Genomic DNA, 10,768 nt, shown 5'->3' with positions numbered 1-10,768 from the left:
GACTGACTGACTGACTGACTGACTGACAGACTGACTGACTGACTGACTGACTGACTGACTGACTGACTGACTGACTGACTGACTGACTGACTGACTTATTGTTGGCTAAAATTGGAGGTTCACAAAATAATTTTCACACCAAAAATGAGAAAGCTTGTCTTTAGGTGCTTGTGACCTTTTCTTCCCAACAATCCAGATCCAAGTTTTCATGTTGATGTGTGAGAAACTCACTGAGACTTTGTTCATGAAGCATCTCAAAAACAACCACAGCTGTGACAAAATGTACCTATAAAATCGTTAAGCATTTAAAAACATACAAGAAAACAAACAAGAAAAAAAACAGGATTGAGAATCCAGAAAATGTAAAAACCCGTCTAACAGAAGGAATCTTTTTTTGTGCAATAATTTGAATTATGTTTGTGTGGAAGAATCATGTTATTGATGCAATCCTTTAAAATATGCATGCTTCAGTTACAAGAAATTAATCCGTGAAAGGAAGAAAACACTTGGAGGGGCCCTGAACGTGTTGGACACTCTGTTCTCCATCCTGATGATGAATGGTGACATTTATGAAGCCTAGACACTCGCTCCTCACCATCAAGCCGCACAACAATCACATCCAGTGTTCTCTGTGGGATCCAACAAAACTTGTGAAAAAATAAAAATTGAAGTTGCTTTGGGACCAATTCTACTTCTTCAATTCATGTTCACATTCTTGCCCTGAGAAGCAGCAGCTCCATCCTTTCACTTTTTTCCCTCCAACATGGGGCTCACAAATACCTCCCAGTCCCCAGAGCAAGATCCCGCTCCTCCTGCTTTTATTTTTATAAACAAAATGACATTATGATGGTAAACTGGCTGTGGATATCTGATGGTGTAATCACATCATGGGACAGAAAGAAAGAGAGGGGAGGTCGAGAACAGAGCGAGTTTATTTAGAGCCCTTTTAAAAAGCCTCTTCCCAGAAGGAACTGATGCAGGCAGGCATGCCAGGCGCAGAGAGTAAACATATTAATCTCACAACTCCAGTAGAAACAAAATGATTAGATGGATGAAGAAGACCTCTCCGGGCAACAAGAGTAAAAGGTAAAGTTTTGTATCCAGGGCAGGAGTGAGGAAGCTGTGGGCCCCTGCAGCTAGAAGGACCAGATCAACATTTGCTTTAACATTACTCATTGTGTTGTCATTAAGTTCCACAGAGCACAGCTGCTCTAAGCTTTACTGCAAGTATGAATCACAGAAAAACTGTAAACCTACCAGTTAGAACGATAAAATGATGAGAAGCTCCTTTCTGTCACAGTTTAAATGAGCCGCAGCTGCACAGATCAGGACCTGAACACTTTCCATGTGTAAACTAAAAAATAAAAAGTCATTTTTCAGAGACAAAATAATTTATGTTGTAAAGTGTCGTGGTAATAAAAGAGAAAAGGTCAAGACAGAACAGCAGCGAGCCAAAAAACCAAAAATACTGCATCAACCTCCTGTAGTCTAAACAACTTTTACTGTCTTGAGATTACACAGATCAACACAACCCTGCAACTTCTGTTTTAGTTCTTTTAAAGATAAAATCTGAGACCAAACAAAGCAGACCGTCTAATTCTATAAAAATGACTCAATAAAATTTACAAAAGCTTTGATTGTGTGGACCTTAAAGGAGACATATCAGGATTTTAAATCCTTCAGTTGGGGTCTATAAAACGGAACTGCAATGCTTTGGTCTAAATTCCTCCTTATTGTAACTCCACAAGCCCCCTTTTTCACCTTCTCAGATCAGCTCAGATTTTGCATGTGTCCCCTTTAAACTGAAGGTGAAAATATTGAGAAATACAAGAGACGGTCTGCAAGGCAGCAGGATTTATTAAGGTTCAGACAGATTAACGTTTTAGTGGGATGGTAACTGATAAGGAACATTTGATGGGATGAAAACATTAAAAGTGTGTGTCTGGACTTCAAAACAAACTCAAAATAGATACAATTGAGAATTTATAGAAAACTTAAAACTCTTTCTGATAATGTGGGCTTTCACTGCAGTGAAATTATTGAAATAAGGCTTTTAGAACATATTCATTCATTAAAAAACAAATAGGGGCTCTTGAATGGAACTTTATTACAAACAACAAAAAGATTAACTTACATTAGGACAGGGAGACGCAACAATGTTCCCCTGCGGATGAATGAGAACTGAGGGGGTTTCCGGACAGGGGTCGATGACAGGAGTGGAGACACCTGGGCTAAATGACAACAGAGAACAGGTGAGAGTGGCCGGGGCAGGAGCTGGACAAAACTGGAACACAGAAAACAAAAGCAAGACAATGAAATCTTTAACATCAAATAAATAAATAAATAAATAAATAAATAAATAAATAAATAAATAAATAAATAAATAAATAAATAAATAAATAAATAAATAAATAAATAAATAAATAAATAAATAAATAAATAAATTCTAATGGAAAAGCACAGATCCTGACACACTGGGCTTGTTTGGTTCAGTGACTGAAGCAAACGTAACGCTCTGCAGAAATTCATGACAGTGAATGTTTTATGTGAGTTTATGGGGGAGGTGTGGGCTCACTCCATAAACAACAGATGTTTAAATGACAGGGGGGCTTCCCTACACCCCTTCATCACTGGTCAGAAGCATCCTGCATCACCATGGAAACCGCGCACAGAAACGAGGAAATAGCTGCAAAGTCCCCAAAAAAAGAAAAGCCCATAAATGACATATTATTAAATCTTAAGGAGACAGCTCTGCAGCTAAATGTATCAAGTTATTTTTTTGGATCTGCTTCCCCCTCCTCCTCCGCGTGCAGCGCGTCTGCGCCACACAGCCCACTGGCTCATGTCAGGCTCACATTTTCTCCCCCTGATTCTGGAGAAATTGCACAATTCCTCGGCCCGTTGGGCGGAATCCTCCGGGCTGGTGTCGGGGAGCGGAGCGCGGTGTTGCTGAAATCATCCATAGGCGTGGTTTCGGATGGAGATGCTCCCTCTGATCCCGCTGGGATCCCCACCTGCCCTCAGTCCGCGTCTGCCACGGCGCCAGCTGGTGTCTTCCTGAGATCCAGACTCCACAGCAGACTTTTCGATTAGTTTCTTCTTCTTTTTCTTTTAGTTGTCACGGAAGGATATCGATTGTGTGTCATCGCAGTTCTGTGGGGGACGCTGGTTCGATCCCCAGCAGGCGCGCAGGCAGGAGCGGACAGCGCGTCGCGTCGCTCGGCCTCCCCCCACGGGCAGGAACCACCGCACCCCCCCGGTTCATGTGTAGGGCTGCGTGGATGGAAAATACACGCAAAATGTCCAAAAGCTCGCTGTGGCTGGGCTCACTCGTGGTGGCGTCTGTTCTACTTTCGGTGGGCAGCAGGAGAGCCAAGCAGCCGCGCTGCCCCCTGTCCTGTACGTGCACCAAAGATAACGCGCTGTGCGAAAGCGCAGGATCCATCCCCCGCAGCTTCCCACCCGATGTCATATCACTGTAAGTCCAGTTTAATGTTGTCTTTTAATATATTATCATTTGATATTACAACAAACAGGCTGTTTGGTTCCTGCTTCCGAGACTTGGATTTGTCTCCTCTGCTGCTGCATCCTGCAGGAAGGAACAGCCTGCAATAACTGAGACAAGTCTGCTGCAGCCGCTAAACTGTGTTCGTTTTGTCGTGTTTGACTCCTTCAGGTCGTTCGTCAAGTCGGAATTCACAGAGATCGCTAAAGAGAGCTTCATCCACACGCCTGCCCTGCATCTGCTGTGAGAAAAAGCTCCTCTTTCTGTTGCGTGCTGTCATTCCCCCAGTGAGCTGATCAACGCCATGTTTAAAGACAGTGCCCTGCCACTGCTGCTCCACGCAGAGGGCTTTCAGAGATTTCACTTATTCATCTGGTTTTATTTGGACTCATCGGTCTGGTTTTGTCTGATATGGGTGTGAATCTGAACCAGATGTAATCCAGGGGAATCCCTCATTCCTCTGAGTCATGACTGAGCCACAATGTTCTTAAAAACAAGACTGCAGGACCCATAAAAGTGCACATCCTAATCTCAGAAAGGAAGATTAGATTAAAAGTTTATGGGGTAATGGAAGGAAATTGTCGCCTCTGCCTATTTTAGACTCTGGATCATTTGTGCCCATTTATCATCCATCCATTTTTACCTGCTTCTCCTGTCTGGGTTGAAAGCTGGTGCCTATTTCCAACAATCAGTGAGCAAGAGGCGGGACACAGCCTGGACAGGTCACAGGTCCATCACAGGGACACATAGACAAACAACCATTCACACTATAGGGCCGATTTAGCAATCATGCCCAAATCTGGTCCTTGAGGACAACCATCCTGCATTATGTTTTAGTTTCTCTACTGCAGCACACCTGATTCAGTGACTGAATTAATGCGAAGCCTGTTAATTACCTATTCATTAATATCAGGTCTAAAAACATGCAAGGTATTAACTCTTGAGGACCAGGATTGGGCACCCCTGATTTAGAGCAATGGTGTCCAATCCTGGTTAGTGAAGGCATATTTTAGATGTTCCCCTGTTACATCTGCAATATACAGTGGACCTCAAAGGTCAGGACCATTGAATTAGAGTTATCAGTGAACCTAATGTGCATGATTTTGGTCTGTGGGAAGAAGACCAGGGAACCAGGTGCAAACCCACTGGTGCGTGAGGAGAACATGCAAACTCCATCCAGAAAAGCCCCAGACTGGGAGAAAATCCTGTAACCTTCTCTGAGAGGTGACAGCTCGAACCACTGCTCCACCATTTACTAAAGTAATATTAAGAGTAAAAGGAGGTCCTAAATGCAGTAGAGTTTAGTCAACTAGGAAACAAACCTGGACACTGATGTTTCTGTGCCCATACATTCATATTTACACAAAATGTTTGATGAAACCCTGTTTGCTTTCTGAAAGAACAAACTTTAGTTTACCCAGAAACGATATCCAACTAATCGGCATTTCTCGTTGGCTCAGTCAAACTCCTCCTGTAGATGTCATTTCCCCAAGACTTAGGATACAGTTTGATGATTTTCCATGAATCCTTGGATGACCTCATGGCCCTTGAGGGCTCTGTTTACATTTGGCACATTAAACACTTTCTGAGCTGGGTTTCAAAGTTACATTTAGTCAGATTTCTAGTGTTGTTACCTGTTAAATATCCAAAATCCTGGTAAGATTTTATTGTTCCCGTCCTGTCACTGGTGACCCTAAATAGTAAAATCTTAACTCTGCGCAGCCTCTTCACAGTCAACGACCTGGAATTAATCAATGAGGATGCGTTTGTCGGTCTTCCTCATCTTGAGTACCTGTAAGTGAAATCTTTTTTTATTTTTAAAAAAACACACAAAGGTCTGCTTTTTCTCATGCATGCGCTTGACGCCTTTTTCAGGTTTATAGAAAACAACCACATCAGATCGATTTCACCTCATGCTTTCCGTGGACTGAAAACCTTGGTGCACCTGTAAGTACGTTTTATTTTACTTACTGTGCAAATAAAACAAGATACTGTACGTTGGTCATCCAAAATAGCACAGCGGACATTACAGTGTGTAACTGTATACAATAGCAGAAAACAAAACACTGTTCTGGTAAAATGCTGACAAAGGTTAATGCACAGCTTCTATTGTGACACGGCGCAGCTGTTAAAAATGATTATGAGGCAAATGCCTAAAGTATTTATGCTTTATTACAAATCAGGCAAAAACAAGTGTAAAATCATCATCGTGTTTAGGTTGTCAAATATAATGAGTTGCCTGAACACAAGGCCTTGAAAACGGAACCAAACTTTCAACAAGTCAAACATTTCCCCGTCTGTTTTTAATTAGAGAAAGCCATAAAAACCCGGGGAAGAAGCTTGTAAAACTGTTTCATATTTCCCAGAGTGTCCAATCAGCAAAGTTCCTGACTTTACTTTCCGGGTGGTGATACGCTCGCTCACTTTTATTCACGTGAAACACTATGTACATCTGATTAATCAATGTAAAACAGAACAGAGGAGGATGCTCTTTGAGTTAAGAACTAAGCAACATGTGTTCTCCTTCCTCATCAGGAGTCTGGCCTACAACAATCTGGAGACTCTCCCCAAAGATTTGTTCAAAGGTCTCGAGGCTTTGACAAAAGTGTAAGTATGGTTTTTACTGACATAAACTATTTACATGGGTTTAATATGTGTACTGTATCGCACGGCAAATAAGCCACTGTTGGAGCATTCTTCTATAAATAGAACACTGCAACATTTATTGCACTTCAGCTGAGGTTTCACAAACGCGTGGGCAGCCGGAGCTTTTAACGCCATTAAAATTACATGCAGCGCCGAGAGATTGTGCGATCTATCATTCAGCGAAGATGTTAGCTTTTCCTTTTTTTAATCAGTCACTCTAGTCAACAAGAGCGACAGAATGAAGATGTGAGGAGTAGAGATAGCACAGGCTTGCCTCATCCTCCGCAGCTGTTCAGACCTAAACTTAGCAAGGAAGGAGAGAGAGAGAGAGAATTCCTGTCAGCTTTTGTCGTGACGATTGCTTTTGTTCCTTTGCAGTGACTTGCGTGGGAACCACTTCACGTGTGACTGTAAGCTGAAATGGTTGGTAGAGTGGATTTACAGCACCAACGCCACCGTGGATCAGATTTATTGTAAAGGCCCGGCCTCGCAGCTGGACAAGAATATCAACGACTTGGAACCTCAGTCTTTTGACTGCATCACCACAGGTAGAGTACCAAACCTACTGATTATTGTCCAAAGGAGAAGGCAGAGTGACATTGTTCTTGCTAATGTCTGTGGGTTTGTTTGTCTGCATCATTAGCAAAAAATAAAATAAAATAAAAAAAATCACTGTTCAGACCAATGGCAAATGGTCTAAACTTGTATGATGCTTTATCAAGTCTGAAGCGTTCATAACTACAGTCTACACTGTGCAACCCACCAGTTCAAAGACAACTCCCCTACTCCCAGTTGCCCCAAAAAGTAATCAATAGATGTACATCGACAACTAATTAACTTTTCAAGTCAACTCAATTCAACCTGGCCACCTCAGCCAGTTGTCGTTAGAAAGCGCAAAAATCCCAACATTTTCTCCGGATTTGTCTCCCCCCACAGAGTTTGCCTCTTACCAGTCCCTGAAGTTTGAGTCCATATCTGTGGAAGCATTTTCTTTCGGGAACGACCAGTATGTTGTCTTTGCACAGCCCTTCATAGGGAAGTGCAGCTTTCTAGAATGGGATCACGTCGAGATGGTCTTCAGAAATTTTGATGACATCGACAGTAAGTATAAAGTCACTTTGAATATAAAATTACAAAAGGAAAACTGTATTTAATCATTCTATTTTTTTTCCTCCACAGGCACGTCTACAGTGATCTGCAAACCTCTAGTCATCGACGGCCAGCTCTTCATCATCGTGGCTCAGCTGTTTGGAGGCTCGCACATCTACAAACGGGACATCTCTGCCAACAAATTCATCAAGCTCCAGGGCATCGACATCCTGAGGATCCGCAAGCCCAACGACGTGGAGACGTTCCGCATCGACGGGGAGTCCTTTTTCGTTGTGGCGGACAGCTCCAAGGCCGGTTCCACCACCATCTACAAGTGGAACGGCAACGGCTTCTACTCCCATCAGTCCCTCCACCCGTGGTACAGGGACACGGACGTGGAGTACCTGGAGATCTCCTCCAAACCTCACCTGATCCTGTCCAGCAGCTCCCAGAGGCCCGTCGTCTACCAGTGGAACAAGTCCACCAAGCAGTTTGACCGACGCACAGACATCCCAGAGATGGAGGACGTCTACGCCGTGAAGCACTTCTACGTCAAGTCCGATCTGTTCATCTGCCTGACGCGCTTCATCGGGGACTCCAAGGTGATGCGCTGGGACGGGGCCCTCTTTAAAGAGTTACAGACCATGCCCTCGCGAGGCTCCATGGTGTTCCAGCCCTTCGCCGTGGGCAGCTGGCAGTACGCCATCCTGGGCAGCGACTACTCTTTCACCCAGGTGTACCGCTGGGACGCCAAGAAGGGCGAGTTCGTCCGTTTCCAGGAGCTGAACATCCAGGCACCAAGAGCCTTTTCTCCCATTTCCATAGACAACCGTCAGTTCCTGCTGGCCTCCAGCTTCAAAGGCAAAACTCAGATCTATGAGCATCTGGTCATTGATCTCAGCAACTGAGGGATTCTTCCCTTTTGTTTTGAATTTTATTGAATGGTTAGTTGTGACTTTTTTTTGTGCGTGTGTAAAGAAATTTTCCATAGCAGATGCAGTGCTGATCAACTCACATAGGAAAACTCAAGTACATACATTTTCAGTCATTTTTAAACCCCAACAAAATCCATGCATGATCAGGTTTTAGACAAAAGCACGTGTCTCGACCAAATATTTTCTTCGAGAGGCATGCATCTGAAGGTAGAGTTAGAATAGTTTGTGAAGTTTAATGCATGAAGGGTCTTACATGGGCCATCAACAATCCACTAAAAACAGTCAAAAGTTTTGCTTTCCTTTTGCAATCAGCTTTTTAGATTGTTTAACAATGTTTATACGTTTATCTCATATTTATCTACAGAAGGGAATATTAAAATACTTTTTAAGCTGACGTGTTTAATGAAACAAATCTGCCAAGCCAAATGTTTACATTTTTCCGTCTTTCCAAGATTTGTAAATGAAGCTTTTGTATGTTTAAAAGAAGGACCATGACAGATTCTTAATTGTTAGAAGAGGATTATGCATATAATTAAAAAAACAAAAGTATTGTAAGTCTACTTGTATATACTTGCAACTTACTTTTATTGTTAATTTGTTTAGTGTTTAAAGTACTGAACAGTTTTCCTTATCTGATCTGTTTCCAAACACTAAAGAAACTGAAATGAAAAAAATTAAGAAAATTGTTTTATGATCTTTGACGATTATGTCTGCAAAATACATCCCTTGTGTCATGATTTAGACTAATTCCATGTTATTTAGAGTCAATAAAGATTAATATTTCATCTAAGCTTTTTGCATGACATAACTTTGTGACGTCCTGGATCCTGACAGGATCTACCTGAGAGAGAAATCTCTTTAAGAGGTGTTGTGCAATTACGACAATCGGTGAGAAGTTAACTTAAATAAATACAAACAAATAAATCCTTTTAATCTTCTCCGACAAAGTGCACGCCTCAAATCTACAAAGCAGCACATTACAATGTCATGAAATAAATACAATAAAATCAGCTGAATTTAAAAAATAAAATAAAAACACAAGCAAGGAGATACACAAGTACCTGCACAATCACACCGACAGCAGGACTGAATCTGGCTCTTTAGAAAGGCTCCACAGCAATACTTCGAACATTTGACTCCTCATGCGTCTTCAGTCATTTGGATGCACACATCTAGTAGGTTTCTTTCTAAAGTGAACCAAATTAAACCCTGCGGTTTTCTGTAATCGAGGACAACCGAACTAGCATGAAAGAAACACAGATGGTGCACACTCGTGTTCACCCTGGAATACTTGTGCAACTGCTGCAGGGAGCTCCAAATCCCCACTGCGGAGAGAAAATAAAGTGAACACGTTTTCAGTCTGAACAACTCGTGTGTGGCGCAACTTAGTGTTGGGTTTTTTCTTCTTCTTTTTTAAGAGGCAAAAATAACAGAAAAGGCAAAAGAACGTCTCCCTTAAATTTCCACAACATAACTTAGTGCTCTTTAAATAAACCTGAAAACACTACTTTTATATTGTGGTTCTTACAGATAAAAAAAGGGGGGGCAACTTAAAGAAAACTCAACAGAAATTTGCTCTAAGAGACATGAATTATATTAGGAAAACTTAATCCCATGAAAAAAAATGGTTTTAACAATAAAATTCTGTACAGAACTCAAAGTCAATATACAATACAGTACCTGCAGGTGTTATGCATACAGTACAATTCTTTTTATACATAAGTTTTAGTATGGGCTTCAGCCTGCTCTATATACTGCCTTAACACAGGTGGAAAAGCGGTTATCTTTAGCTTACAGTAATTTTAATGGTTATTCAGCGAGGAGATAGACCTCAAAGTATTTAGAAAAAAAAACGGGCTGAAAACATTATTGCGGGATGGTCATCTTCAGTTGCATACTGCATGTGTTACATGACGGCGTCTGACGAGAGAGACGAGGCCGGACCGAAAGAGGAAAACAAAAAAATAAACAAAACAAAAAAAATCGAAGGGTTAGTTGTTTTTGCCATCTGTCCGTCACTGAGGTTAAACCTCGTTATCCCTCTCTGATCTGCACTACCCTGTACAGTACATTCACGGCCAGTATTGCACATTACCAGCCGAGTCCACCCTGATTCTGCACGGTGAGGCCCTTCAGTGCTGATTTAGTCCCGTGAGTCAACACTAATCCAGTGACGAGAGGGAGGCTCACCGAAGCCTGAGTGGTACTCCATCTGCTGTCACAGTTTGAGCTCGTTGGCAATTTTGCAGGCGATGTTCTTAAAGGCGATGGAGGTGCCCGATATCCTCTTGAAGCGCACGCCGTTGAGGGAGAGGCGGGGCAGCTTGCACACCTCCATCTCCCACTGGACCAGATTGTCCTGGCGGGCGTCGCCGTGCACGCAGAAGAGCAGGAAGCGCTCGCGCTGCTCGTAGTCGCAGCTGTTGGCGTCCAGGACCTTGCGGATCTCTCGCATCATGTCGGCGGGCTCCATTGAGGAGGTGGTCTTCATGCTCCAGGTGAAACGCAGCGAGCGGGGCTTGGCGTCTCGACTGCCGTCTTCTTTGGAATCGCTAGAAGCGCTCCTGTGGACACAAACATGGACAGGCGTGTT

At 42.7% G+C, this 10,768-nt stretch overlaps 2 protein-coding genes across 5 annotated transcripts in view; one reads left to right on the top strand and one right to left on the bottom strand.

Annotated features, from left to right (window-relative positions):
• Positions 1 to 2,466: 2,466 nt before the first annotated feature.
• On the top strand, positions 2,467 to 10,140 carry LOC106536097 (leucine-rich glioma-inactivated protein 1). Its single transcript, XM_014033272.1, has 8 exons — positions 2,467 to 3,478; positions 3,677 to 3,748; positions 5,228 to 5,299; positions 5,381 to 5,452; positions 6,041 to 6,112; positions 6,530 to 6,699; positions 7,088 to 7,252; positions 7,331 to 10,140. Exons 1-8 carry the CDS (start codon positions 3,264 to 3,266, stop codon positions 8,146 to 8,148), a joined length of 1,656 nt encoding a protein of 551 aa, XP_013888726.1. The 5' UTR covers positions 2,467 to 3,263; the 3' UTR covers positions 8,149 to 10,140.
• Positions 9,086 to 10,768, bottom strand: part of mark1 (MAP/microtubule affinity-regulating kinase 1) — a 28,391-nt gene continuing 26,708 nt past the window's right edge. For all 4 annotated transcript variants that reach the window (XM_014033267.1, XM_014033268.1, XM_014033270.1 and 1 more), the window contains exon 18: positions 9,086 to 10,739. In XM_014033267.1, the coding sequence (XP_013888721.1) occupies positions 10,394 to 10,739 (346 nt within the window). In that variant the 3' untranslated portion in view covers positions 9,086 to 10,393. The remainder of the gene's footprint in view (positions 10,740 to 10,768) is intronic.

The sequence above is a fragment of the Austrofundulus limnaeus genome, unplaced genomic scaffold (genome assembly GCF_001266775.1).
Source record: "Austrofundulus limnaeus strain Quisiro unplaced genomic scaffold, Austrofundulus_limnaeus-1.0 Scaffold1684, whole genome shotgun sequence".
In the NCBI taxonomy this organism is placed as follows: domain Eukaryota; kingdom Metazoa; phylum Chordata; class Actinopteri; order Cyprinodontiformes; family Rivulidae; genus Austrofundulus; species Austrofundulus limnaeus.
Note: the sequence above shows the minus strand (reverse complement) of the source record. Positions and strands in the feature narration are given on the sequence as shown.

Coding starts and splice junctions, on each gene's coding strand:
- LOC106536097 (XM_014033272.1), top strand. CDS start 3,264: ATGTGTAGGGCTGCGTGGATGGAAAATACACGCAAAATGTCCAAAAGC. Junction 5,300..5,380: donor CTTCCTCATCTTGAGTACCT/GTAAGTGAAATC, acceptor CGCCTTTTTCAG/GTTTATAGAAAACAACCACA. Junction 5,453..6,040: donor CTGAAAACCTTGGTGCACCT/GTAAGTACGTTT, acceptor CTTCCTCATCAG/GAGTCTGGCCTACAACAATC.